Source organism: Urocitellus parryii, chromosome 10 (assembly GCF_045843805.1).
Source record: "Urocitellus parryii isolate mUroPar1 chromosome 10, mUroPar1.hap1, whole genome shotgun sequence".
Lineage (NCBI taxonomy): Eukaryota > Metazoa > Chordata > Mammalia > Rodentia > Sciuridae > Urocitellus > Urocitellus parryii.
The window spans coordinates 27,502,263-27,527,685 of NC_135540.1; the positions used below are offsets into that span (position 1 = coordinate 27,502,263).

Genomic DNA, 25,423 nt, shown 5'->3' on the forward strand with positions numbered 1-25,423 from the left:
CTAATTCTAAGCAAAAATTGTTGCCAGCGTTTCATGCTTGTGAAGGAGGGAAGGAGACAGGATAGGCCGGCGTGGGCGTCCGTTGGTACTGCCTGTTGAGAGTCTGGGACCTTAGCTCCTAACACTTGACGGGGAGAGGTCCCCATTAGCCAGGGGGCTCTCTGGGTGCTTTGGGGTTGGGGAGCCACCTGTACAGATTTTCCTCCTCTTTCAGGAAGTGGCACCAAGACACTGGCCTTCCCCGAGAGCTTTAGAGATGTGCACCGGAGGCAGCCGGGTTCCTGGGTCTTCCTTTGTTCTCTGCGTGTGTGGGTCTGCTTCTTCCTGGAGCCCTGTTTCTGCACTCTCAGGCTGGAGGGTGTCTGTGCTGTGCTGAGGGACGGGGCCTCTGGAAGGCCTGGGCCGAGAAGTCGATGCCGGAGCACAGCGCGGCTGCCATCGCCTCTCACGTGGACTCCCGAGGCCTGGGACCTCCATCTCGGGGAAGTCTTTTCAGCAGATCCTGGAGGGCGTGTGGGTGCCTGGGAAGCTCGTGTCCTTACGGGCCATCGGGGAAAGAGCTTGGCCCTGTGCACAGCTGTCTGCCACAGGGTTGACTGTGGCCTTCTGCTCTCAAGATGGCTTGGGACTTCAGGAAGTGCTGGTCCTCTCCTGTCCCCCTCTCTAAGGAAGGTTCAGTTGAGGGTCAGTTTCATCAGCTTCTCACATCGGTCCTTGTCCTTCTGGGTTCCTTAGTGGATTCTTTACATCGTGATAGATTTTTTTTTCCCTTTATGTTTCTTTAGTTTTTTTTTTTTTTTGCGGGGGAGGGACGAGTTCTTCCAGGTGAGAGATCAAATCAGTGCATTCTGGGACCACTGGGGACATCCATTGTTCCAGCAAGTCCCTGTTTTCTCTGCTGCACTGGGCAGTCTCACCCAGGAGATAGTCCCCTGTCAGAGCGACTCTGCGACGGCCTGGCTCAGTCGGCCTGGCCCTGCTGGGTTTTCCTTGAACGCGTTTCCTTTCTGCTGGTTTCTCTGTCTTGACCCGATCCCAGCAGCTCCCGAGTGTGTTTCCTCAGAGCCCAAGCAGTGATCCTGTCCCACCTCATCTGCCCCAGCGGCTGCGCCTCCTGTGGCTGTCCCCTGTCAGGAGCCTGCCTCGGGCTGGGAAGGTCCAGCTCGCCACCCACTCTCCCTGTGTGTCCATCAGCTTTCTGCCACTGTGACCGACAGAAGGAGGGAGGATCGGAGGAGGGAGACCAAATAGAAGGGGTTGCTGGGTTCATTGCCTTGGCCTGTGTGCAAGTCCCGGGAAGCATGTGGGGAACAGAGAGGAGGGGCTGGCAGGGCCATGACCCTGCTCCTAGAGGACCTTCGACCTCTCGGGAGTGCGGGGGGCTGGGTCAGGCCTTCCGCTCCAGGCCTCTCAGGAACATTTAAGATGCAAACCATAACACAAGGGGGGACTTAAAAGTGGGGACCTTCTCCGTGGTTCCTGGGACTGGATCCTAGTTCTGTTGGAAGGGACACTTCTCGTCTGCTGATGTCTTTCCTGTCTTCCTTTATTAGTACATTTTTAAGGCTCCCATAAGGAGAAAGATTTAGCGTCCCCATTTTAAATACCTTCTCGTGTGGAGCGCAGGGTGTCTCCATTTGTTTTTTTTGGTCTGTTTCACCTGGCCTTCAAGGTTTCCTGTTCTCCTTCAGCTTTTACTTGTTCCCGTCCCTCTTTCCTCTGTGGTAAAATTTAGCATTTTAACCAATTTTATCTTGAGTGTTAAGTGTGTTCCTATTGTACAGGCATTGCCCCATCCATCTCCAGAGCACTTTTGTCTTGCACAACTGTGGCTGCACACCAATAAACACTAACGACTCATTCCCTGTCTGCCAGCCCTTGGAAAGTAGTAATCTACCTTCTGTCTTTAAACACTGGGTCCTTCGTATAAAGGGGATCATGTAGTGTTTGTCATGTTTCTGGCTTGTTTCACTTAGCACAGTGTTTTCAGGATTTGTCTGTGTTAATAGCATGCATCAAAATTTCATTCCTCTTGAAGACTGCAGACTATTCCATAGTATGTACATCCTGTTTTCTTTATTCATCCATTCATGGATGGACATCTGGGTTCATTTCACTTTTTGGCTCTTGTGGACAATGCTACTATGAAGATGAGTGTACAGATATCTTCTTGAGGCCCTGTGACCACTTTTGAGTAAATAACTAGAAGTGCAGTTGCTAAATTAATGGTACTTTTATGTTTAATTTTAGTGTTTGCTTCCACAGTACCTTGGCTAGCCTCATTCTTGCCTTGGCCACACCAGTTGAAGTACACACTGTGCCCATGTTGGTGAAAGTCAAGCTTTAGCAGCCTCCATTATAAAGCTTGACCTTTTGCTGAGCCAGGGCCCTGTTTCAGGGCCTGAGCCCGACCTGCAGGATCTACTTGCCATTTGCTTCTGGGCCAGCAGCATCCAGTTGTATAAAAATAGCTACGTGCCTTTGGACAGATCCAAGATCGCTGCATGACCTACCAAGGTCCCTCACAGCTGTTCTGAACCTGCCAGCCCAGGTCGTAGTCATTAAAAAATAAGTTATTTTCCCAAGCATAAAAACCAAGGTGTTGTGCGATTCGGGTCAGCTCTACTCGGTTGCACCAAAGTCCTATTATCTAAAGGGTTAACTGGTTCTCAGATTGCTTTTGGTCTGTCAGGGTTTCTAGCACTTTCAGGGGATGGGAGGCAGCGTGCCTTAAATGACCCTTTTTTCTTGGGTCCTGAATCAATTGTGAAATCACACAAAACGAAATTGAAGTGTTGCAGGGGGGAAAAAAATCCCTTCTCTTAGAAACCAAAGGAGTGAGGAAGAGGAGTTTCCTTCTAACAACTTTAATGTGGGAAACAATGCTTCCCACGTTTGTTTATTGTAGTTTGACTAAATAAATGCATCACTTGTGAATAATCAAATAAAAACAAAAAATCTCTCCCTTTGAGGCTGTTGGTTGGTGTATGTGGCTCACTTAATGCTCATAATTTTGCTGTGAATTCAGTAAGTCTATTTTGTAGAAGCCGAAGTTTAGTCTTAGGGTGGGAAGAGAATGTCCCCCTGGGTTTACGGCTGGGGTTTGACCTTGAATCTGTGTTGACCACAAAGCCACTGCTGCCTTTTCTAAAATGATGTGGATAAGAAAAAATGTTATACGTATTACTAATCCTTTTTTCCCTTAAAACAAAACTACAAAGTTCATTCCAGCCAGTTCCCAGTTTTTGCAGAATGTTTCTGTGAGTCGTTCTGACAATGTAGGCACATTTTGTTTCGGTGGCTAACGTCAGAATGGAAGGGCAGGGGTGGGGGTTGAAACAATTATTGTTTCATGTCGGGGTCAAATAACTGTGTGGTGCTAGCTAAGAGTTCAGCTGAGCCTGTCTGTCATGCAGGAAGCACTAAATGAGGAGTTTGGTTGTGGAGTCTGAGTGTTATGTGGAAGGGGCCTGAGAGCTCTCATTTAATACAAGATCTTTGGTGTGCAGACTCCAGTGGACACAGCTCCGTGGGTGGGGGACGGGGACAGAATCTGTGTTCCTGTTGAAACAGAGGTAGCATAAGAGATTGATGAAGAGCTCCAAAATGTAGCATTCAGAACTGGCAAGGAGAAAAGAGTGTCTAAGAAAAATGGACTGTAAGGTTGGCACTTATCTAAGTAAATTTCATAATAATATTCCTTAAATGAAAGGTTTTTGTGTGTGAGTGTTACCTTGAAATCATGATTCTAATGCCTTGAACATTCTCTTTGGATTAGTGTAGTGTACAGATTCTTGTCTACTTCTGTTAAGTTTCGTCTTGTTAATACAAGTCATTTAAAATGACTTTCTTTTTTTTCTTTTTTTTTGCACCCAATCCCTCAAATTCACTGTGCTTATAAGACCACCAGTTTCTTAGCAAGTGGAGGGAGATGATTTCTTTCCTCTTGACTAGTTTCCCAAACTCCTACCCACTTCACCACAAAATCACAGGAGTACAATCCTTAAGAGAACAGGGTTTTAGCATTTCTTTTTCTTATCTGTTGCATTTTATCGGCATTATATTCAATTATGTGCCTTTGTGTTGATGAATGCTTAGGCCTGTAAGCACCTAGGAGGAGTAGATTTGGTATAGACCCCCTGTACCCGGAGAAAGTGCTCAAGTACTGACTTTTTTGCATGAAAAGACCAGGAACATCCCATGCCCCATTTTCCCACTGACTGGCCCCAGGATCTTTGATAAGTCACTTCCTCAAACTACATTTCCTCCCATCTTCTAAAAAGGAATACTTTCACATACTTTATATGACCACTATTAAGAAAATATGAACTAAGATGTTAAAGTAATATGGGAGGTTTCAAAAACTGAGAATTAGGGTTTTGTTCATTTTTCTCTCCTAATTTGCCCAGGCACACGTGGATTATTAGGCCATGTCCTGCTCTCACTGAGTGCTCAGTTGGCTCCTTAATGCTAGTCTGAGTAGTTGCTTCAGATGGCTCATGTTTTGCTCATAGTTTCTTTTTAAAAGTTTCATTCTTTGTGAAAAGCACGAACTTGTAGATTTCTCTTAGAAAATTCAGCATGCTGCACGGGCAGTTTGGAGGTGCTAGGACTCCCCCTTGTGGGATTCTGAGATGTACTCTACAGCAAAGAAATGAAGCCCCAGGGTTTGCTTCCCTGCCCTAGAAACCTGTCATCCCAGGTGCTTCAAGATCTGAGACCTTTTGAGCCCATTATTGACATCACAGGTCCGATGGTTCAGGGTCCACAAACTTTGTTCATTAGCAAAATTATTTAAAATGTTATAGAAATAAAACGATGACTAGGCCATGTATAAAATATGAAACGAATAAATTCTGTCTTTAGACTTGGATCCCATCTCCTAGAGATCTCGTAATGTATATGGAAATAATTCCAAGTCCCCCTGCCCAAAATCCAAAATAGTTCTGGTGCCAAGCATTTTGAAAATAGAGTGTATTTTTGTCATGCTTCTAGCTAATTTTGTCATGCTTAAAATGTCAGATTATAAATTTATCCATGTAGAAATTTACCAAAAGGACAAACTATTAGGCTTTAAGTCATATCAAGTTACTGGACATAGGGCTTTTAACCATATTCAAAATCAGAATTTTGAACTTCTATTAATTTCTCTCTACTCAAACATTTAAGGGAAAAGATGTAGTTGCAGATTCCTTTAAAAGAATCGTAATTATAAATGTGTACTTTGAAAGCATGCTGATTTTTTAAAAATTTTGAATAGTTCACATCAGAAGTACACCAAATGTCAGGTTTGGTATATAACCTATTTTAAAATTATTTTTACTTTCTTCCCATTCCCAGTTTGCCCAGCCCCACTGTGATTATGACTGCTTGCCAATTGTTCTGTTCATTTGCTAACTGCATGTTGAGTACCTAATGACTTTGTGATAAAAGCACAGACTGGGTGCTTGTGGTCTGCTGGGGAGGGTGACCTTGACCAGTTTGTTACATTATAATGAGGAGTGTTAAGAAGGTCAGGTACAAGGTGCTGTAGGTGTGGCAGTGCTATTGTAGCACAAAAGCCAGTACAGAAAGGAAGAGGCAGGTCTGGGTTCCAATAGAACTTTGTTTACAGAAGCAGGAAGTGAGCTGGAGTTAGCCTGTGGCATAGTTTGCCAGCCCTGGAAGTCTGTATTTAAGAATGAAGACACATGGATGGGTTCAGGGGCTTCTGAGGAGGAACAGTTACTCTAACTGGGTACTGGATTTGAAGGTGGCGTGAAGTTGGTGTTGGGTCTCTGGCTCACACAACCATATGATTAATGGTACAGTTGATGAATATGGGTCTTAAGATGCGGGAGGCAGCCAAGGTGGCTGCTTGGGGGGTGTTGGACTGTGGGTATGCGGAAAGATCCGAGTTTGAGAAATAAATGCTGGAGGCTTCGCCTTGTCGGAGAGCTTCCTCAGGAAGAGAGAGGAGGGCCAGGATGGCCTCCAGAATTACTCCAGGGTCTGGTGGTTGGAGAGGAGTAGAGGAGCCAGAGAGGGACAAGTGGTTAATGTTCTTCACTGAGGCCGAAGGAGGCAAGAGCAAAAGGAGCAGCTCCTTTGGTTGGCTTCTTGCAGACCATTTGAAACTGTGGTTAAAGCATTTTTAGAAAGTTACTGGCTTTTTTGGTATATGTCCTTGGTGGAGGGATTTTTTCATAGAAAGACAAATTTAAAAATCGAGTTCTTAGGATTTTTAGGTTCACCGTATAAATCTTATTATTCTCTTTAAGAAAACTAGTGGTTACTAGCAACTTTGGAAAAGTGCCTTTGACTAACATTTGGTCCCATTGATAAGCTTGGCTTTACTGTACATAGTTTTATTACATTGAAAATGTAGTGTGTTTTATTCTTTTCTGTACTTCAACTGTCTGAATGACAACTGAAGTAATACCCGCCCCCCCCAGCTGGGGATTGAAACCAAGGACTCAAAAAATGCTCAACACCCATTTTACCACTGAGCTACACCCTCAGCCCCTAAAATGTTTTTCTATATATGTACTTGAGTAAGTCTTACAGATTACATGATTGTGAGTCGGCTTCATAATGCATCTTCCTGGAGTTCACAGATGCTCACACGCTGTGTAAGGCAGCCTGGGTTTGGGGAGTGTGTTTTACCCAGCTGAGATTTCCCAATGCTCTGACGTGTTCCCAGGTCAAGCACCTAGAGTCCTGGTGCCAGAGACCTCAGACTTGAGGAAATTTTATGGCCCAGGTTCTTTAGATTCACATGCTGCACTTAATATCCAGGGTATTCACATTTGTCTGCAGCCCCTACCCTCCTACCCAAATGGCTGTGTCCCTCGATTGGATTTTTTCATTTCCTTGCAGATAGGTTGGGATTGTTCCATGTGCCTAAGATATTGGAACCTGACAAAGTCCTGCATTCTTTGCTCATAGTTTTGTCTCTTCCCTCCATAGCACTTCCGATATTAAAAATGATAGCTAGTTTAATTGTGGGTATTATCTTTTATAGTTTTGTCTGACTTGAGGGTCAGGGTCATGGCTTCTAAAGGTATGGATAGAAGGCACACTTGAAAACAATTATTTGACTGTTACTGTGTAAACCTACTTTAAACTCCAGCGATTGAACAGAAAGTTCAACATGCATTGGAAGCGCTGAAGGTACAGCGTTCTATGTATAGTTAGAACATATTCACCTGCTTATTGCCATGCTGAGAATTTTCATGTTGCCCAAGAAACAATTTGTGATTTGCTTTAGAAAGTAAACCCAGTGGCAGCACTAATCTTTCTGTTTTGCTCACTGTTGTATTTCCGGTAAATAGAATAATGCCCAGTATTTAGCAGATACTCAAATATTTGTGACTAAATGAGCGAATGTGGTTTCTGAATAAATGAGGAATAGTATATTATTAATGCTGGATTGTGTTTTTTACATCCTTTATAAAGTTCTCCCCCCCCCTTTTTCTTTGTAGGCAGAAACCACTAATAGTAGCCTCTTGCAAGTGCAACTGGAATGCAGTTTACATAATAAAGTGTGTCAGCAATTAAAGGTAAAATATTTAGTATTTCTTCCTTCTTCCTGTCTCTCTACTTAAAAAAACCAACAGGAATAACAGAAAACCAAACAGTCTGTCTGTTCTTGGAAATGAAGATGCCATGATCTTAAGTGCTTTTCTTTTTAAAAAATTGACATTGCAAAGTTCAGATAATTTTTTGAGTTTTCACTTTTCCCCCCTTCCCTTTAATCACAGAATTGTTATCTGGAGTCTGATGATGTTTTGCACTTACGAATGAACGTAATTGTAACAATGGAAAATTCCTCAAAAGAATTTGAAGAAAACACACAAGATTTGTTAGATCATCTCTCTATTGTTTATGTAGCAACAGATAAATCTGAGACCTCAGGTAAGGTGAAATCTTTAAAAATTTTCATCATAGGGCTGGGGATGTAGTCAATTGTAGGTGTGCTGGCTTAGCATGCTTGAGACCCTGAGTTTAATCCCCAGTTTTGCCAAAGCGGGGAAAAATTCATTATAGTATATTTTGATTAATTTGTATTATCATTTGATAGCATTTACTTGTAGATTGTACTTAAGAGACTAAGGCAGGAGGATTGCAAGTTCAAGGCCAGCCTGGGCAACTTAGTGAAACCCTGTCTTAAAATTAAATAAATAAATAAATAAATAAAGGTTGGGTTTGTAATTCCATGGTAGAGCACCCTATTCAATCCCTAGTACCTGGGGTGGGGTGGGGTGGGGGAGGGAGTGTAACAGTAACTGGTTCTCAGCCTGCAGCTGTTAACCAGGCTATATTATTTGGGGAAGGGGCTTAAATGACCATTGCAGACTGTTCTGAGTCTCCTTGTAAATGCTTTTTCTTTTTTTCTTTTTTTCATGTTTTAAGGATAGTAAACAAATCAAATGGCCTTGGTAGTCTAAATATTCAGTGTTTGAAGTCTGATGGCACTTTATTCCAATTTTAGTGTATGTCGGCTCTATTAACAAGTCATGCTGTTTTGTATCTTAATAGCTGAGGGCTGGTTATTCTTGGATGCCTGACAAGTTAGAGTAAAATTTTTGTGTTCGGTTCTATGAATTTAACCTCTGGATGTAGGTGTCCTATTTATCAGAAACAACCTATTCATCCGTTTGACTTTCTAAGAACTTTTGTAGGAGACACACATCTTATGATCCGTGAAATTCATAATGTGGGATTTATTATAATTCTTTGGTTATGACAGTATGTGAGTGTATATGTGTATTCATATTTTTTAAAATGGTACAAACGTATACAAAAGCATAGTTTAAAACATATATATATATATATATTTTTTAATTAGCAGTCTTGCTTTTTTGTACTGGGGCTGAACCCAGGGCCTTATGCAGTCTAAGTGCGTGCTCTGTCACTGAGCTGCACCCCAGTGCTGTTGGCAGTCTAGTCAGTCAAACACCATTTAACTTCCAGTCCTCAGAATTGGCCAGAGTAGTGATGGCCAGGTGGACATCGATGTGAAGAAGGCCCCTGCCCCATGGGGAACTTTTCCGTTGGTAAAGGCTAAAAGGAAACATGTGTTTTAAGATGCCAGGAGTTTCATTCTTTCTGAATATAGTTATCTAAATAAGGAAATGCAGGGGTGCCCATGCAGCAGGAAAACAGCTTTATTTGAAGCTGTCCAGGTGATTAGTGTGATGTAGAAAAGACCAGGATGACCCTAAATTCAGAATTTCTTTCCTGACTCTTGTATACCATTTTAAGAGCTGATGGTATCCGGCCTTTTTGTAAGGATCTTTTTTTGTGTGACTTAAAAGAATACATAGAAGAAAATGGCTCCCAGTTTTGATTTCCATTTTGAAAAAAAAAAAAAGTTATTAGGAATGTTTTTAATCATTAAGATGTGGAGATGAGATGGCTCTTTGTTTTAATCTCATTGTTCTGATTCTTTTGAACAGACGAATCAGCAGTAAATATGTATATATTACATTCAGGAAACAGCCTTTTATGGATACAGGTAATTACAAATTCTCACACAAAGTAGAACTTGAAACCATAAGGGTGCATCAGATTGCAGAACATGAGGGTCTTTCAGGACAGATGTGGAGACAGTTGCACACACTCTCTTTTGCTCTTCTTTAAAGCCATTCTTTTACTTGAAGCCTTATTTGGAGGGTGGGTGCCAGCACCCCCTCCCTGCTGTGACAGACACATCCGCTGAGCAGTTGCTAGGTATACAGTCTCTGCTGTTTACTTATTTTAACAGAGTGGGTTTGGAATGGGTAACTATTCTGGCTGAGAGTAGTAATGTGGACTTTTTGTTGTTGTTACAGGATGTACATCATTTCTCACAGAGAGATGCTCTGTCTCTTCAGTTTGAACCAGTCCTGCTGCCTACTTCTACAACAAACTTTACAAAGATCGCCTCTTTTAGTTGCAAAGGTACACATTTTAAAAATGTTGGATTTTTTTTTTTGTTATCTAGTTGTTTGTTTGGTAATTTTTTCTGTGCAGGTACTCAAACTATAGCTGAGGCATGGTTTTGAAAAAAGCAAATGGGTTTGGTTTTAATAAACCACAGCCCTAATGTTTCTAAGAGATAGGGTGACATCAAAGCTCTTGTTGATGACACGTGTATTTTGCTATATGTATAGGATTTTGAGTTTAAAGCTTAACTTGGTGATTTGTAGGATCCAGAGGTATGTATTTATTGGAGGGGCCACTTTCTCAGGTAGTGTAGTTGTGTAGCTCCAATTTTGTTCTCCTTTTTTTTTTTTTTTTTTTTGCATAGAATGTGATGCAGAATGTCTAGTGACATAAACCCAGTCCTGTCTTTGGGTTCTTACGGTTAAAAAGAGTTCTGTAAAGGAATTCAAAGGGATAGGAAAACATGCCCAGCCTCATTCATTGTTAAAGAAATGTAATTTAAAGCAACAAATGAGATGTAGCTTATTACTTAGATCAATGAAGAGCGAAAGGTCGTTAATATTCTGTGTTGGTAATGATTAGGAAAGAAAACATGTTGAAGTTTTCACTGAAATATAAGTTAATGCAGGCTGTTTTGGAAGGAAAATTGACAGTCTCTAAATATTTAAAATGCACATATGTGCTCTTCAACCCTTAATTCTAGTTCTAGGAATGATTCTACAGATCTATTCATCTAGTATTCAAAATTGTACCTAGACTTGGTGTGGTAGTGCACACCTATAGAACCAGCTATTTGGGAGGCTGAGATGGGAGCATAGGCTGAGGCCAAGCTAGGCAATACAGCAAGACCCCATCTCAAATGATAGCTACAACTAAAACAAACCTGAACCTGTTCTTTGTGACAACAGAACAATCTAAGGCACCCACTGTTAGATGACTCCTGGAGCTACTGGAAAGTGTCCAAGGATATGCAGTGCAAGCAGTATGTGAAAAGTGTCCACAGGGGCTGGGGATATAGCTTAGTTGGTAGAGTGCTTGCCTCGCATGCACAAAGCCCTGGGTTCAATCCGCAGCACCGCAAATTAAAAAAAAAAAAAAGCATCCATGGATCCATGGATACACAGTGCAAGCTGTATGTGACGTGTAGGTATTTGAAAGTGTGTCTGCATGCCTGGACGGTGCTTAAGAAAGTGCCAGCATTTGGCTCTCTTAAGATAATTACAAAGGCTGGGCAAAGTTCACATTAGAATCACATTTTTTATTTGAGTATTTGAATTTCTGTTTTTGCACCGTATATATAACTTTAAAAAGGAGAGTTAAGATTCAACACCAATGAGCTTCATTTTTCACTTTTGTCATCTGGCAGATCTAAGGACTTTCCTCTTATTTATGATGAAGACAGATCTTTGTAAAAGAAATCCCCAAGTAATGACCCACCCCCTCCCATCAGGAAGAAATTAGAGATTGGTTTGGAGTGGGGGAGCGGTGGGAGGTAGACACCATATTCCAGATAACTGGAACAAGCTAGTGGAGATAGACAGGAGCATTTGAGAGAGCATGCTGCCATATATACAAGATTCACTATTTTAATGGTGATAAAAAATGAATTAAAAAGTGATAAATAAAAACTTGGGCTGGGGTTGTAGCTCTGTGGTAGAGGGCTTGCCTAGCCTGTGTGAGGCAATCTTCAGCACCACATAAAAATAAATAAATGTAAGTATTGCGTCTGTCTACAACTAAAAAAAAAATTAAAAAAAAAAACCTTTAAGAAAAAGTTATAAAAACTATACCTTATTTTTTGTTCAGATTTAATGAAAGAAAATATTTATGCTTCACTTTAAAAAAATTTTTTTTAAATATCTAAAGCAGCTATGTCCTGTGGCAGTGGGATGATAGAAGATGTGAAGAAATCAAAAATCACCCCAACACTAGAAGCATGCCTCTCCTCTCCGGTGGTGCAGGGGTAGGTTCATTCTGCTTTCCCCGAAGTCATATGGGGTTTTTCCTCCCCAGTAGGTCTTCAGAACTATAGCTCAGGTGAGTCCTATGGGTCTTTTCCTGGACTTTCTTTGCTGTGCGTTCACACTGCTATTAAGCAGGGAGAGGTGCCTTGGCAGAAAGGGAAAGAGTAACTAAATAATTCAGTCTGAAGTAGGTTCTGGGCCAGGCCGCCAGGTGTGTGGGAAGGAGTGCTCAGATGGTGTTTTCTGAGTGGAGTTTGGGTCCTGCTTTTGTCCTGGTAGCTTTTGTCCATGAGCTGCCCTGGTCATGGTGGGGCCACTTTGCCCTGGCCCTCAGGTGTTGCAGGTGTGTACAGATGGTTCAGGAGGTGATTGCTGTGGTGGTTGGCAGCATCCATAATATCTTGTGGCACTCCCCCGTGAGCACCTGGGTCTCCCTGGAGTGCTGTGTTTCTCTGCACTGGGGCTGATGGCGTGCGTGTCTTCTGCTCACAGGTATTTCAGAGTGGACCCTTCTGCAGCCCAGTTTCATGTGGAGAGTCACGAGAACACATCAGGAGTGTGGTCAATATGGTACCTCAACCATTTTGACCGTAACATTGTGTTAAAGGATGTGTTTGTTTCCAAGGAGGCTAGGCACATTTTAAAGGTATGCAATGGTGTTTTTCTTCCAGTGTTAACCTATTTTAAGCTTTGTTCAAAGTCAAATGTGATGAAATTCATATCTATAAAATTTAATTTTGGCTGGGCGTGGTGGCGTATGCCGTTAATCCCAGTGGCTCGGGAGGCTGAGGCAGGGGGATCACAAGTTCAAAGCCAGCTTCAGCAAAAGCGAGGTGATAAGCAACTCAGTGAGCCCCTGTCTCTAAGTAAAATACAAAAAGGCTGGGAATGTGGCTCAGTGGTTGAGTGTCCCTGAGTTCAATCCCCAGTACCCCACCCCCCAAAAAAAACTCATTAATTTTGACTTATTTTTAAAGCAACTCTTTTTCTTTAAAAACCTTTAGAATTACTTCTAGGATCTCTCTCTTTTTTTCAAACACAGTTGTTTCATGGATCTCAAAATGAGCATCATTATATTCTGTAAGAATATTTACTCTTAACTATTACTCAAAAATGTTATAATACATGATTTCTATAAACAAGATTGTGTATAGTAATTATATACCTTATTTGTGGTAAAATATAGTAGGCTTTTGAAAATGCCATTTATGATCACTTGAAGATTACTTTTGTGAAATTTAAAATACGGGTATATTAAGCAGTATTTGAAACCTATCATTTCTGTAAGAAATGTTTCCGTCCTTGATCTGGAATGAATTGAGTCAAATTGTGCTTTTCCAAAATATGGAAGAACTTCAACATCATACTTTGTAATTATTTTAATCCTAATCATTGTTTGGAAAAGTAATCTCTCTTGCTTCTTTTCTTTTTAGATTCTGAATTTCACTGGCCCTTTATTTCTACCTCCAGGCTGTTGGAATATATTTTCTTTGAAACTTGCTGTTAAAGACATTGGCATAAATCTATTCACCAATGTATTTTTGACTACAAACATAGGTGCCATTTTTGCAATACCTCTACAGATTTTCTCAGCACCAACCAAGGTATTGTTTACAACATCATGTGTGTTATAAATTTCTTGATAATTATTGCTTCTTTTTACTTACGGTGCTTGGGTTTTATTAACAGGGTTAAGTTCATGTTCTTTAAGGCCACCTAAGAAATTGAAGGCCATTACCAGGCCAATCTTAGATCAGTTTTTTCAGATTTGGAAATTTTTATTTGGAAAGAGTCTATTTTTCATGAAGCAATTGATTATTGAAAGATAAGCATGTAAATAGATTTCATTTTCATTTGTTTCCAAAAAAAATTTTTTTTTAATATAGTGGTGCCTTGGATGAAACTCAGGGCCTTGCCTTGAGATAAATCACATTGGTTTAAATGCTTTAGGTAGACCACTTTTTAAGTGACTTTGAGTTTTGCTTATAATCCTTGAATTTTCTTAAATGGGACAAGTCGAAAGCCTAAGAGTTCACAAGAGAATGTTTTCTAAAATCTGGGTAAAGTGTGTTTAATTTAGATTATCTTAATCATGTCTCATTTTTTTTCTTAACGTTTTATTTCTTTTCATTTACTTATTATTGCTTCCTTTTGATCCAAGCTATTCTATATAATATTGGGTTCTAATTTTTCACTATGAGACATTCATGCAACCATCTTTATGATTTTTCTCACTTATTGGTGTTGATATTTTATAGTTAGAAATGTTCATGTTTAGGCTGTAAGTGTGAAGGTAGGACCTTGCAAATCAAACTCGACAAAAAATGTAAAGCTAATTTCATTTATCCATATTTTGAGCAGGGAAGATTTCTTAGAAATTTCCTTTTTCTAAACAAGAGATGCATATAAGAAGAGTGACCAAGGGAGGGAGCAGGAGGCAGGTTTCAGGTGCATGAGGAAGTAGCAAGTCTGTTCTTCCCCAAACTGAGAAGTGGGGCATTAAATGCCCTGAGTAGCAAGAAGTTCTTTAGATGGATAAACAGTTTCTCAGAGGATTAGAGGACAATTAAAAACAAACAAAAAACCAAAAAGACAGAAGCCACTAGGAATGTCCTGAGACTAATTTCATCTTTAATTCACGTGACAGCGCTGTGTCTTGTGGGCCCAACGGTTGTCATTATGGGCTGTAATGGTTGTACAGGATCTGCTCTAGTGGCCCTTCTGGGAGAGATGGCGCCGAGTTCTCAGAACAGATTCAAGGAGAAAGGAAACCAAGACCTCACTTTCTAGTTGTTTGACATCTGGTTAAAGGGGAGTTCACTGAGGAGGAGGCCAGTGTCTGCTTCATATTTTAGTGCATTGGGATTTTTATATTGAGTGTTGTGTTTTAAGTTATTCATATATTACTTTTCAATCTAGGAAGGGAGTCTGGGTTTTGAAGTGATAGCACATTGTGGCATGCATTATTTCATGGGAAAATCAAAAGCAGGTAAGTATTTTGCCCTTAGGCTTTCTGTAGAACTCCAATTTGGGGGAAGTGGGAAGCAGTGAAGGATGTTAGCATTTGTAGATGGAATAATTTTTTTTTCAAAAGTAATTGCATCATATTCTGTTCTTAGCTTAATCACTGACAGAACAACCTGAAATTGTTAGAGTCCTCCAGACACACATAGGGTACTGTGTAAATAATGCCCTCTTATTCCTAAGTAGCTTATGCTTTTTTAAGGGATTTTTAAAAAAAAAAAATATTGTTTGATCATCATAGCAGCCTTGTCACCAGGAAAAATTAGAAAATTATGATTCTTTTGTAAAAGAGCATAAATGATAGAGTCATAAACATATCATAGGCAGTGCTGATCATGATGTGTGACAGAGGCCATTAGTGTTGTTATGGAAGCAGTTTCTAACTTGGGGCTTTATTTTTTTTTTCATTTTGATTTATTAAGATAATTAAGAGTTTTAAAGGACAGATGTTTCTTTTGGGAGAGTTCTTTTCTTACTGATCCCCTCTTTAGCACAGAGCAGATGAGTAGGGTGAGGTGAACAACATGCACCTTGTAGAGGATCAGCTCCTGGTCTAGGCGGGCTTTTCCCTCTGTACTCTACAGTATGTGGAAAGACTCAAGACAGTGATGAGGAACATGTCCATGGAAACAGTTTTGCATTTTAGATTTAAAACTGTTTAAAATGTTGCAAGTATAATTTTAACTTGTTTCAGGCTGTATTCATGAACCATGTGTCTTTTATGTTAATGCCTTTACATAATCGATTTGGTTTTGTTTTTTACATGTTTGTTTAATTTGATATATCATTTGCCATTGAGTTAGAGGGACTTTTAGTAAAGAAGAGAGGAGAAGAGTGGCATCGATCCACTCTATTGTCCTCTCGGTTTGAGAAGTCTAACGGTTAGTTGGTGGTATTATTAACGAATTGAGTCGTACTTTCTGTAAATCTAAATATTGAATCTGATCTAACTTTTAGAAAACCCTAATTGGGATGGGGCCCTTTCTCTGGATTGGTCTACCTGGGATGTGGATTTGGAACTTGCAAATAACTTGTATGAAAGTTGGAAGAAACACAAGAGTGGCAGAGTCTGCAGGTGTGTCTCTCATCTTCCTCTCTCTGTTGTTGAGCAGTGGGAAGACTACCACATGGTCCTTTTTTTCAAATTGCACTCCTTAATTTTTGGTGGTTGATGATATTTCTATCTTTTTATTTTGACAAAGTTTCACATCTTAGAAGAGCTGCAGGGTTAGTGCCTTGACCCCTCACATGGTCCTTGGCTCCAGATTGTCCCCTGTGTTCCCATTTTACCCCCTCCCACCCCCCACCCCCACTCTCTGTGTATACCTGTGTTCACATAGTCGCACTTTTTGCTGAGTCATTTGAAAGTGAAGCTGTAAATATCACCCTACTCCAGCCCTCGATATCTCATTAGGAAAATCTTCATTATTAGCATACTTCAGTCCTCTGTGCTTTATTAGGAAAGTGCTGTTATTCTACTTCAGCCCACAGTGCTTTCTTGGGATGGTTATTTCCTGAGGAGGGTATTCTCTTAACTGTACCACCATTCTGTCCCCAGCCCACTCAATAATGACATAATTGTGTTACCTAATAGGCAGTCTGTATTAAAATTATCCTGACTGACCCAGCAACTCTATTTTTGTCTTTTTCCTTTCTTGTAGACCAGGATCATTTGACTGTCTTGGTTTTTTGGTAGCCTTTAGACTAGTACCCCATTTTTGTTCAGTTTTCATCATGTTGACAAGTTTTGTCGAATCCAGGCCAGTTGTAAGAACATTCCACACTATCAGTTTTTATGCTTGGTTCCTCAAGTTTCCATTCAGGCTAAACATTTTTAGCAAGAATGTGAATTACCTGGTTGATCTTGTATATTATTGTGTCCTTTCAGGAGGTATGTGAATGTTAATCTGTCTGTTTTAGCACGGTTAGGGTGAATTATGTGGTGTAGCTGATGTGTGACAGGTCTCTCCACATTCGGCACCTTTTTCCTTTAGTGATTAATCAAAAGCTGGGTTGTCATAATCTGATATCATTTACCCTTGCCATTCCCTAAAGACCCTTCATCCCATGGTTTTAGAATTCAAGGAATATCACTGTCTGAATCAGTGACATTAGCCTGATGGCTGTAAGATGGGGAGGGATGTTTCCATTTGTCCATTCTACAATTATTGTGAGATATTGTTTTGTTTGGTTTTTAAAAAAGAGCCTCTCTTTTTCCAGCATCCCTATAGTTTTGTTAGCATGTTGTACTCAGTTATTGTCTTTTTTGCTTTTGATGCTCAATTGTCCCAAGTTTGGCATGGGGGCCCTTCAGCGTGGCTTGTGTGTCTTTCTGCTACATCGTCATCATTCTCGGAGCCTTTCATGCTCTCCATGGGAACAGAACATTCTAGGTTGAGTGGTTTGGGGGAATTGCCAGGAATTGAGCCAAGACCCCATGCCTGCTAAGCACACACCCTGTCACCCAGCTGTGCCCTCAGTCCCCACAGAGAGTCAGTCTGAGACCTTCTGCTTCCTAAACCCAGCACAAGCCATTTTCCCCAGGACCCTTTGTTCCTTGTGGTGGGAGTGGTGTTGAATGGTTTTCCTTTTGAATGTCAAAATTATTTTCCAAAATAATTTCTTTGCACAGGAGGAACGTTTTAGGAATGATGCGTTTCGCCCACTCGAAGAAACCCAAGGAGTCAGAGTCCTTTGTTTCCGTTTTGCCTCGTTTGGTTGCGGAGCCTGGCCTTGTGTTAAACTTCAGCGCCACTGCCCTGAGGAACAGTGTGGTGAGGACAGTGTGTTCTTCCCCTGTCTTTGCCAGTGACGCCACAACGCTGAGGTCTTCAGAACACCAGAGTAATTGTGCCTGGAGATGTTTCAGAACCAAAATCAATTTAAAGTCCACACTTTAATGCTCTAAGGGCACCTTGAGTAAGGCCCTACAGAACAAGGGGAGTGAAATTTTAAGGAGACAGAGAATACATTGGACAAAGAGATTTGGAATTGAATATGAGCTTCCTAAATAAAATGTAGGAGTTAAAACATTCAGCTACTGAGCACAGAGAAGATCTTGGCTAACACAGGACTTGGGTTTTATAACCAGAACTCAAAGGAAGTCCAGAGTGAGCCAAGGCTGCTCTGGTGACGGTGGGGACCTAGGCTCCGCCCGTCTGTGTACTTTCTATCCTGAGTGTGTTGTCCTCCTTCCTTGTGGATGCTATCTTCCGTCCACCCAGGGTGTCAGGAGGTGGGACAAAGGGAAAGAGGTGCCACCAGCAGACTTCCCTTTAGGTCTCATGGCCAGGAACTGCCTTCACACATGCGCACACCTTAGTAGGTGCTGGTTGAGTTCTCGGGGATGACCACCTAAGACTGCTTTTGCTTTTCCTTTTCACTTTTCCTTTTGAAGTCATTTCTCCCCAGAGAAAAGTTCTAAGAATAGCACCAAGAACTCCTCCCAGTAGTGGCCCTTCCCCAAGATGAATCGGTATTTAATGTTTGCCGCGCTTGCTTGATCATGGTTCCCTCTCCCTTTTCACATGTACATATTTGAGCGGATGAGACATGAGCCCCCCTCTAAAAGTATTTTCCTATGTAACCAGAATATAATGATCAAAATTATAAAATGAAGTATCAACCTAATGTTACCCAGTGTACAGTCTGTATTCTAGTTTCTCCAGGGAGTTCACTGTCACCACTCATGGTGACTTTCCTCCCTCCTGGCTCAGGATGACCCCAGGATCTGACCGCATTGTCATGGTAGTCCGAGTCTTTTCTGATATTCTCATCATGTCTTTGCCTTTCATGACGTAGCATTTTTTTCTCTTCTTTTCCCTTTGGTGCTGGGGATCAGTCCTGTGCAGAGCTTTTGCTCTCCCACGAAGCTACACCCTCAGCCCACATGGACATTGAAAAAAACAAAACTTTTGTAGTTGGAGGTGGCCAGAATGCCTCTATGTACGTTTCTTTTTTTAATGTGGTGCTCTAGGCACGTGCTCTGCCTCGGAGCTCCAGCCCCGCCCACACACGGACATTTTCTTGAAGGGCCGTTCAGTTCATTTTCTAAGCTGCCCCTCTGTTGGAGCTGTGCGTAGTTGCCATGAGATTCAGGAGTGTCTTGGGAGGATGCTGTGTCCCTCACTGTGTTCACCCTCCTCTCCTCGCGTCTAGGTGAAGTACTTTATGGTGAGGAACCCGTCCTCGCTGCCAGTCTCCCTGCAGCTCCTGCCTCTCTCCTTGTACCCGAAACCCGAAGCCGCGGCACGCCTGCTGCACAAATGGTAGGAAGACCCTCTGGTGGGCAGTTTGGGAAACACCTTTAGGACTCAGAATTGTTGGAAGGCCTGTGCTGCCTTCTCCCAGGCTCTGGATGTGGGCATGCGCACTGTGAACCCATCAGCCTGTGTATCTGGGGTGCCCTGTCCCTGGGTGCAGGTGTTCAGTGGATGTTCCTGGCTCTGGGTGTTACCTGGCACCTTCCCTGTCACTGGCTTGGGTCTGTAGCCCAACAGAGCATTTTTGAATTAGGGAACCTGTATCGTTATGCTTTTCCATGCATATTTCTAAAATTGAAAATCTAAATCATGATGATCTTTGGTTAATTCAGGAATGAGTTTAAAGCCAGGGTCAGTGGCATATCCATAATCCCAGCTGCCCGGGAGGTTAGGGCAGCAGGACTGGAATTCCAGGCTAGCCTGGGCAGCTATCAAGACCCTGATTCAAAATAAAATAAGAGGGCCATGGGTACAGAGAGGAATACAGTGTTTGCTTAGCATGCACAAGGCCTAAGGTTCAGTCAGTAGTGCCACAAAAAGAAAGACAGATTTAGTGTTCTTGTATATTCTACTCTAGAGTTACAAAACAAGAGAATGATAGTATTTTTTCATGCCTATTGTATCTTGTTTTCACATAATCACACTTTTATGTAGACTGTTAGTAACTTTTCGTTTAGGAAGATGTGCCATTGTCCCCAGATTTCTCAACTTCAGCAATGTTGACATTTTGGGGCAGATGATTCTTTGTGTATTGGAGGAAGAACTGTCTTGTATAGTGAAGGCTGTTCAGCAGCTTTCCAGCTTCTACCTCCTAAAGGGCTTCCCCAGCCACAGCATCCAAAATGTCTGCAGACGTTGCCAAATGTTTTGGGGTGGGGATAAAATTGCCTTTGGTTGAGAATCACTTCCTTTTGGGTTTCATAGCTATGAACCATTTGGAGAAGAAATAAACAGCTTTATACTTAGCACTTTTGTCTCCATATGTTTCTGTACTGCCAAGGAGCATGTCAGAGTCACTCATTGAATAAGATTCATTGAGCACTTGGAGTAAACCAGATATGGGTGGGTGTGGAAGCAGGGCTGAGACAGGTAGTGTCAAGACAGGATGAGTTGTTTATGCACGCACACATGCATTCCTGTGTGTAAATGTGCATGTGCATAAGCATGTATTATGTATTCATTCTTCATTGGCAGATCTCAATGCTATTTTAAACTTAAATTTTTTTGTTTTTTTTTTTGCTTTGTAGGTTTGGCACTGATATGCAGACGATTAATTTCACAACTGGTGAATTCCAGCTCACCAAAGCTTGCTCTTACCGGGTAGGATGGCATTTTCAGTAGAAAAAAGAATGTTGACAAACTGGCCACAGAAGCAAGTGGCCCATCTCTTGGTGTTCAGAGGGCTGTGTGAACTGTGTGTTGCTTTCTTATGTTCATTCTCTAGGCATGAAAGACGCATAGCAGGTTTTTCCAATTAACTAGTTAGAGTCAGATTCCTGTTCGTCTGTAAATCATTTTGATGATTTAGATGCACGTGAATGAAGAAATAACAATGGAGTCAGACCTATGTAGAAAACCATAAAACTTGAGACTCCAGAATTTATGATCTCATAAGATTCCTTGGCCCACTTAATTCTTTTTTTTTTTTTTTTTTAGGGCAAGATAAGGTAAAAGCAAATGCATTTTTAAAATCTTCTCTTACTGTCATCCTTCATGTTTATAGCAAGTCACCCAATTTCTTTGGTTCTCATCTCACTTATAAAGGGATTTTCCATCTTAAGGGGCAATCTTGAGGTCTTTTCAGATACTTAGGAGTAAAAATGTCACGTGGCGAGGACATTTGTGAGCGTAGGGACTCAGCAGCCTGATTTCTTATTTTTCATTCAGTAGTTCTCATATTGCTGAGTCTTGGTTTCACAGATATTGTATGTTTGAAATCAATTCAAAAGGGGAGCATCTGTTATAAAGAATGCACACACATAGAGGTACATGCACACTTAATATGTTGGATATTTTCTTCTCTATCCCTTTAAAAGTATACTATTGCTCTAGCTTAACTGGAGTAATGGGAAGAGGACCACAGAGAGTTCAAACAAAACAAATGAAAGCAGATTTCCAAGTGGATTTTTGACAGAGACTTGTTGACAGTAGTAAGCATGTGAAGTGGTCTAGGCAGCACTGCCAGGGTTGGAGCCTGCACTGGGGTGTGGTTTTGTTCTCCTTTGGAAGCCCAGGGTTCCTGACATTTTCTACCAGGCAGTATCTAGAGTATGGGGGGCAATTAGTCCAAAATACTAAGAGATGTTTTGCCATACTGGTATTAAATTATATGTAGTTTGAAATTGAAAAAATAAGGCCATTTTCTTTTATATCTGAATATTCTAGTTATATTTGAACGCATAATATAGCTCATTTGGAAAAACCTGTGTAGATTTTTCCTGAGAATATCATACCTTGTTGTGGGGCATGCACTCTGTAGCAACTTGGGAGGCTGAGGCAGGAGGATCACAGGTTTGAGGCCAGCTTCAGCAACTCATTGAAACCCTCAGCAACTTAGTAAGACCCTGTCTCAAAATGAAAAATAAAAAGGACTGGGGGTGGAGCTCAGTGGTAAAGTGCTACTGAGTTCAATCACTGTAGCAAAAAAAAGAATGTCACACTTTTGCAATAAGGAAAATTTTGACCACTGTTAACTTATTATATTGTCAAAAAGAATAGTATCAGTGCCGTGAAGACACTCAATTTTAATAAAAATTGTTAAAACTCTTTGTAGGGTAGAGAAAGATTCTTAACATTGTAATTTTTTTGGTTTGCTTTAGAAATACAGTCCTTTTGATCAATTTCATTATGTCCCAGTGTCCTATGTATATAAAAACCTAAATTGAGCAAGTTTTTATGGGTGTTTTATATATAGGATCCTAGGATTTAATGGGTTGAGTATATGGAATTGGACACTCAAAGTTTCGAATCCTGGTTTTTCCATGCTTCACCTGTGTAACCTTGCTTGGACAAATTATTTAACCTCTCTGAGCCTCATCTTTCATGTTTGAAGATTTCCAGTAAGCTTTGTAAAATAGATTGTTTGGTATTTTTACATTTTCTTAAGTAGTCCAATACCTGGCATGCACCTACCAAAAAAAAAAAAAAAACAACATTTAATTAAATGGTGTTATAATTACTATAAATTTAATACCAGAAATCAGCAACATTTTTGTTCAGTGTTTTAATTCTGTGTATAAAGCAGGGTTTTCTGCTCCCTGGAGTTCATAGTTCTAATGAATGAATCAAATACCGTCACCATTTATTCTTTTCAGATAGCATGGGACGTGAGAGCAAGACTTGAAGAGTTCCACAAGTTTAAAAGTTGAAAACATAGGAAACATGAAATACTCCTGCAGCTTGTAGGACGACAGCTCTAAAAAATAGTTTCTAGAGAGAAGGCAGCAGGAAGATAAAGAATTAAATCTCAAATATTACAATTTAGAACATGAGATTTTTCAGAGAAAGAAATCTTGGAGAATCCAGAGTAGAGGAGGATGTGAAGAAATAAAGATCTTTCTCTTGACTGGAGAGACTGAATATAAAAAAAGATGGTTTCTTTATATAAACTTAAATACAGTATTTAAAGGTATCTTAGGGTTGTCCAGCAGAGGGTGGGTGGTCTTTTCATATTGCTTGGGCAAAGACATATTTGGACAGAGACATTCTGGTCAGTTTTCTGATTGATGTTTTCCATTTGAAACATCTCTGTATGGAGGACTTCTAACCTCAACTCCCATCCAAGCCAAGAAGCAGATCCCCTTCCCAGCATTGGTTTCAGATTGCCCTGCAGCCTCTGCCTATCAGCTTAGGAACATTTTATCATGTGAAGAAGTCATCAGGATTAACAAGTTCAGATAGGTGGATGGGGGCCTTGGAGTAGAGCTTAGCGGTAGAGCGCTGGCCTATCCTGTGTAATATGTGATGTCCTGGGTTCATCCCCCAGCACCCCTACCCGCCACATGCACACAAAGTTGATGAGATTGGTCAGATCTGGAAGTTAAAACAAAAGCCATCATGTTTATACCCCACAATGCACTTAATGAACATGGAAACTTGCTCTGTGGACAACTGAGTGGTTTAACTGTGTTGTTGGTAATCTGCAGGGTGTGCATTCTGAGGAACCCAGGTCTGGCACCCTCCACTTGCACTTGCAGCCTTTGGAAATGAAAAGGGTTGGTGTAGTCTTCACCCCGGCTGACTATGGAAAAGTTACCTCACTCATACTGATCCGGTAGGTGTGTCCCTGTCACAATCTGTCTGTCTGTCTCAATCTCTCTAGTGGTTGACATGCACTTCTCAGGCATTCTGTAGTGAAGAGGTTGTGCTGCAGGATAGAAAGCTGCAGTGGAGAGGGGCCATCAAGGTACCTCGGTTGCCCTCTCCTAATAGAGAACGTGTCTCATGCCTACAACGGGTTACTGCACTTTACTCAGCATCTCGCCCAGTGCAGAGCTCACACACATACACGTGCACACTGATAGACTGCTCTGTCCTTAGCATAGAAAAATAATTGAAATATAATTGAAATTTTGCCCTTTGTCTTTTCCTTGAACAGTATTTGAGCATAAATCACTTCAAGACATGTTTTCCTTATGCTCTTAGCTCTTGTTCCCTCTTCTAAATGCTAACTGATTTAAGCAGCTAAATCAGTTTCAACTTAAATTTTTTTTTTCATCTTTAGGTCATCTTTCTGAGAGTCTTCTTTCAAAAATATACAGTAAATAACAGACCTCTGTTGAAGCTCTCTGCATTGGTGATAAGCCAAACACAAATGGCATTTTTAATAAACGACATTTTAGTGATTTTTAAAAAGTTTTTCTAGTATCGGATCAACTGGCCCCCCCAAAAAAAATTCTTATAACTTAAAGTTTGTTCTTCTACAAGTGAATATTACCAAAAAGAAAGTGTGCTAAAATAAACTTAAGAATTTGTTCTTTTAAGCCTTTTAACTAGGATTCCTTAATGCCCTGTTGACTTATGACAACTTTAAACTTATTAGTGTTGAAGAGCTAAGGTCATAGGAAGTGCAGAGATAAACTTCACTGTCTTAGACTCAAAAAGAAAGTCTAAATTTTTAATAGCAGTTCTTTCACTTTGGGTGGTTTCTGTATTGATAGACAAAATATTTTTCCATTAATATTATCCATCATCTAAGGCCTCATCACTTTAAGCCTTTTAAGTGGTTAAATATTTGTTGGGATATTTCAGTGTTATTTTGTATAATTCTTGTTATTTTGTATAATTCTTGTTCTGTGGCATCTACATTATACTGGCTTTCAGTTTAGTATGTATCATTTAAACATCATTTTCACTTAATTTTTTCATCCTAGAAATCAGGGTTTCAGTTAATGAAAATGCAGACACTCATTACTATTTGATAAGAATTTGACTTAGATGTATGCTGTTTGTGGGGTAAAATCTTAAATCTTGGAATCAAAAGAAACAATAGCATCTTATTATTTTAGACTCATCCCTAAGGCAGAATGTCTTTTTGTCACAATTACTATGAAATATCCCAATTCACCCTGTAAATAGTTTTCATTATTTTGTCTAAACTTATTACTATTTGTGTCTACTAATTTATTTCTCTTTGGTATCTGATCACCACCCTGATGCCTATTATTAAAAAAATCTGAGGTTCCATTTGTGGCCCGTGGCTAGAGAGCAGTCATGATTGCTCACCAACTCCTGCTGAGGTCAGCTTCATGGATGCTGCTGCCCTGGGCCGCTTCCTGTGCCTGTGGCCACCCTTATTCTGTTGGATGGCAGGAGGTGCCATGCTGTTTAAGTTGATTCTTTTTGAGTGCACTGTACCTGGTAACGGGGAGGTAATCCCTTTTAATTTTATCTCCTTTCGCTGTAGGAATAACTTGACTGTTATTGACATAATCGGTGTGGAAGGATTCGGAGCAAGAGAACTACTGAAAGTGGGTGGAAGGCTTCCTGGTGCAGGGGGTTCACTTCGATTTAAGGTGCCTGAGTCCACGCTGATGGACTGTCGCCGACGTGAGTGCACATGCTTGGCTGTCTGATGGGAGGCCTGGTGTTAAAGCCGAGAGTGAAAGGATGCTATAGGAAGATTATTTTTAAAATGTGTAGTAAATTCATTCTGTTGATGAAAATAATTAAATCAGGCCAACATTTGAGCATATGTAGGCTGGTACCCTAGGTCAAAATAGTAGCTTTAGATATTTAGCTTAAATGATAGCTATGAGAGGTATT

General features: G+C 40.8%; 1 protein-coding gene across 9 annotated transcripts in view; it reads left to right on the forward strand.

The window, feature by feature from the left end:
• Tmem131l (transmembrane 131 like) overlaps positions 1 to 25,423 on the forward strand; it is a 166,018-nt gene that overhangs the window by 97,966 nt on the left and 42,629 nt on the right. For 6 of the 9 annotated variants that reach the window (XM_026384757.2, XM_026384760.2, XM_026384761.2 and 3 more), the window contains 14 exons: positions 7,464 to 7,541; positions 7,743 to 7,896; positions 9,441 to 9,499; positions 9,816 to 9,924; positions 11,776 to 11,872; positions 12,366 to 12,519; positions 13,307 to 13,477; positions 14,793 to 14,862; positions 15,855 to 15,972; positions 17,530 to 17,671; positions 19,056 to 19,165; positions 20,407 to 20,479; positions 23,305 to 23,432; positions 25,065 to 25,207. In XM_026384757.2, coding sequence (XP_026240542.2) covers positions 7,464 to 7,541; positions 7,743 to 7,896; positions 9,441 to 9,499; positions 9,816 to 9,924; positions 11,776 to 11,872; positions 12,366 to 12,519; positions 13,307 to 13,477; positions 14,793 to 14,862; positions 15,855 to 15,972; positions 17,530 to 17,671; positions 19,056 to 19,165; positions 20,407 to 20,479; positions 23,305 to 23,432; positions 25,065 to 25,207 — 1,606 coding nt within the window. Of the gene's footprint in view, positions 1 to 118; positions 685 to 7,463; positions 7,542 to 7,742; positions 7,897 to 9,440; positions 9,500 to 9,815; positions 9,925 to 11,775; positions 11,873 to 12,365; positions 12,520 to 13,306; positions 13,478 to 14,792; positions 14,863 to 15,854; positions 15,973 to 17,529; positions 17,672 to 19,055; positions 19,166 to 20,406; positions 20,480 to 23,304; positions 23,433 to 25,064; positions 25,208 to 25,423 lie in introns of those variants that run through there. The other 3 variants (XM_026384763.2, XM_026384765.2, XM_026384759.2) reach the window with 3 other exon arrangements.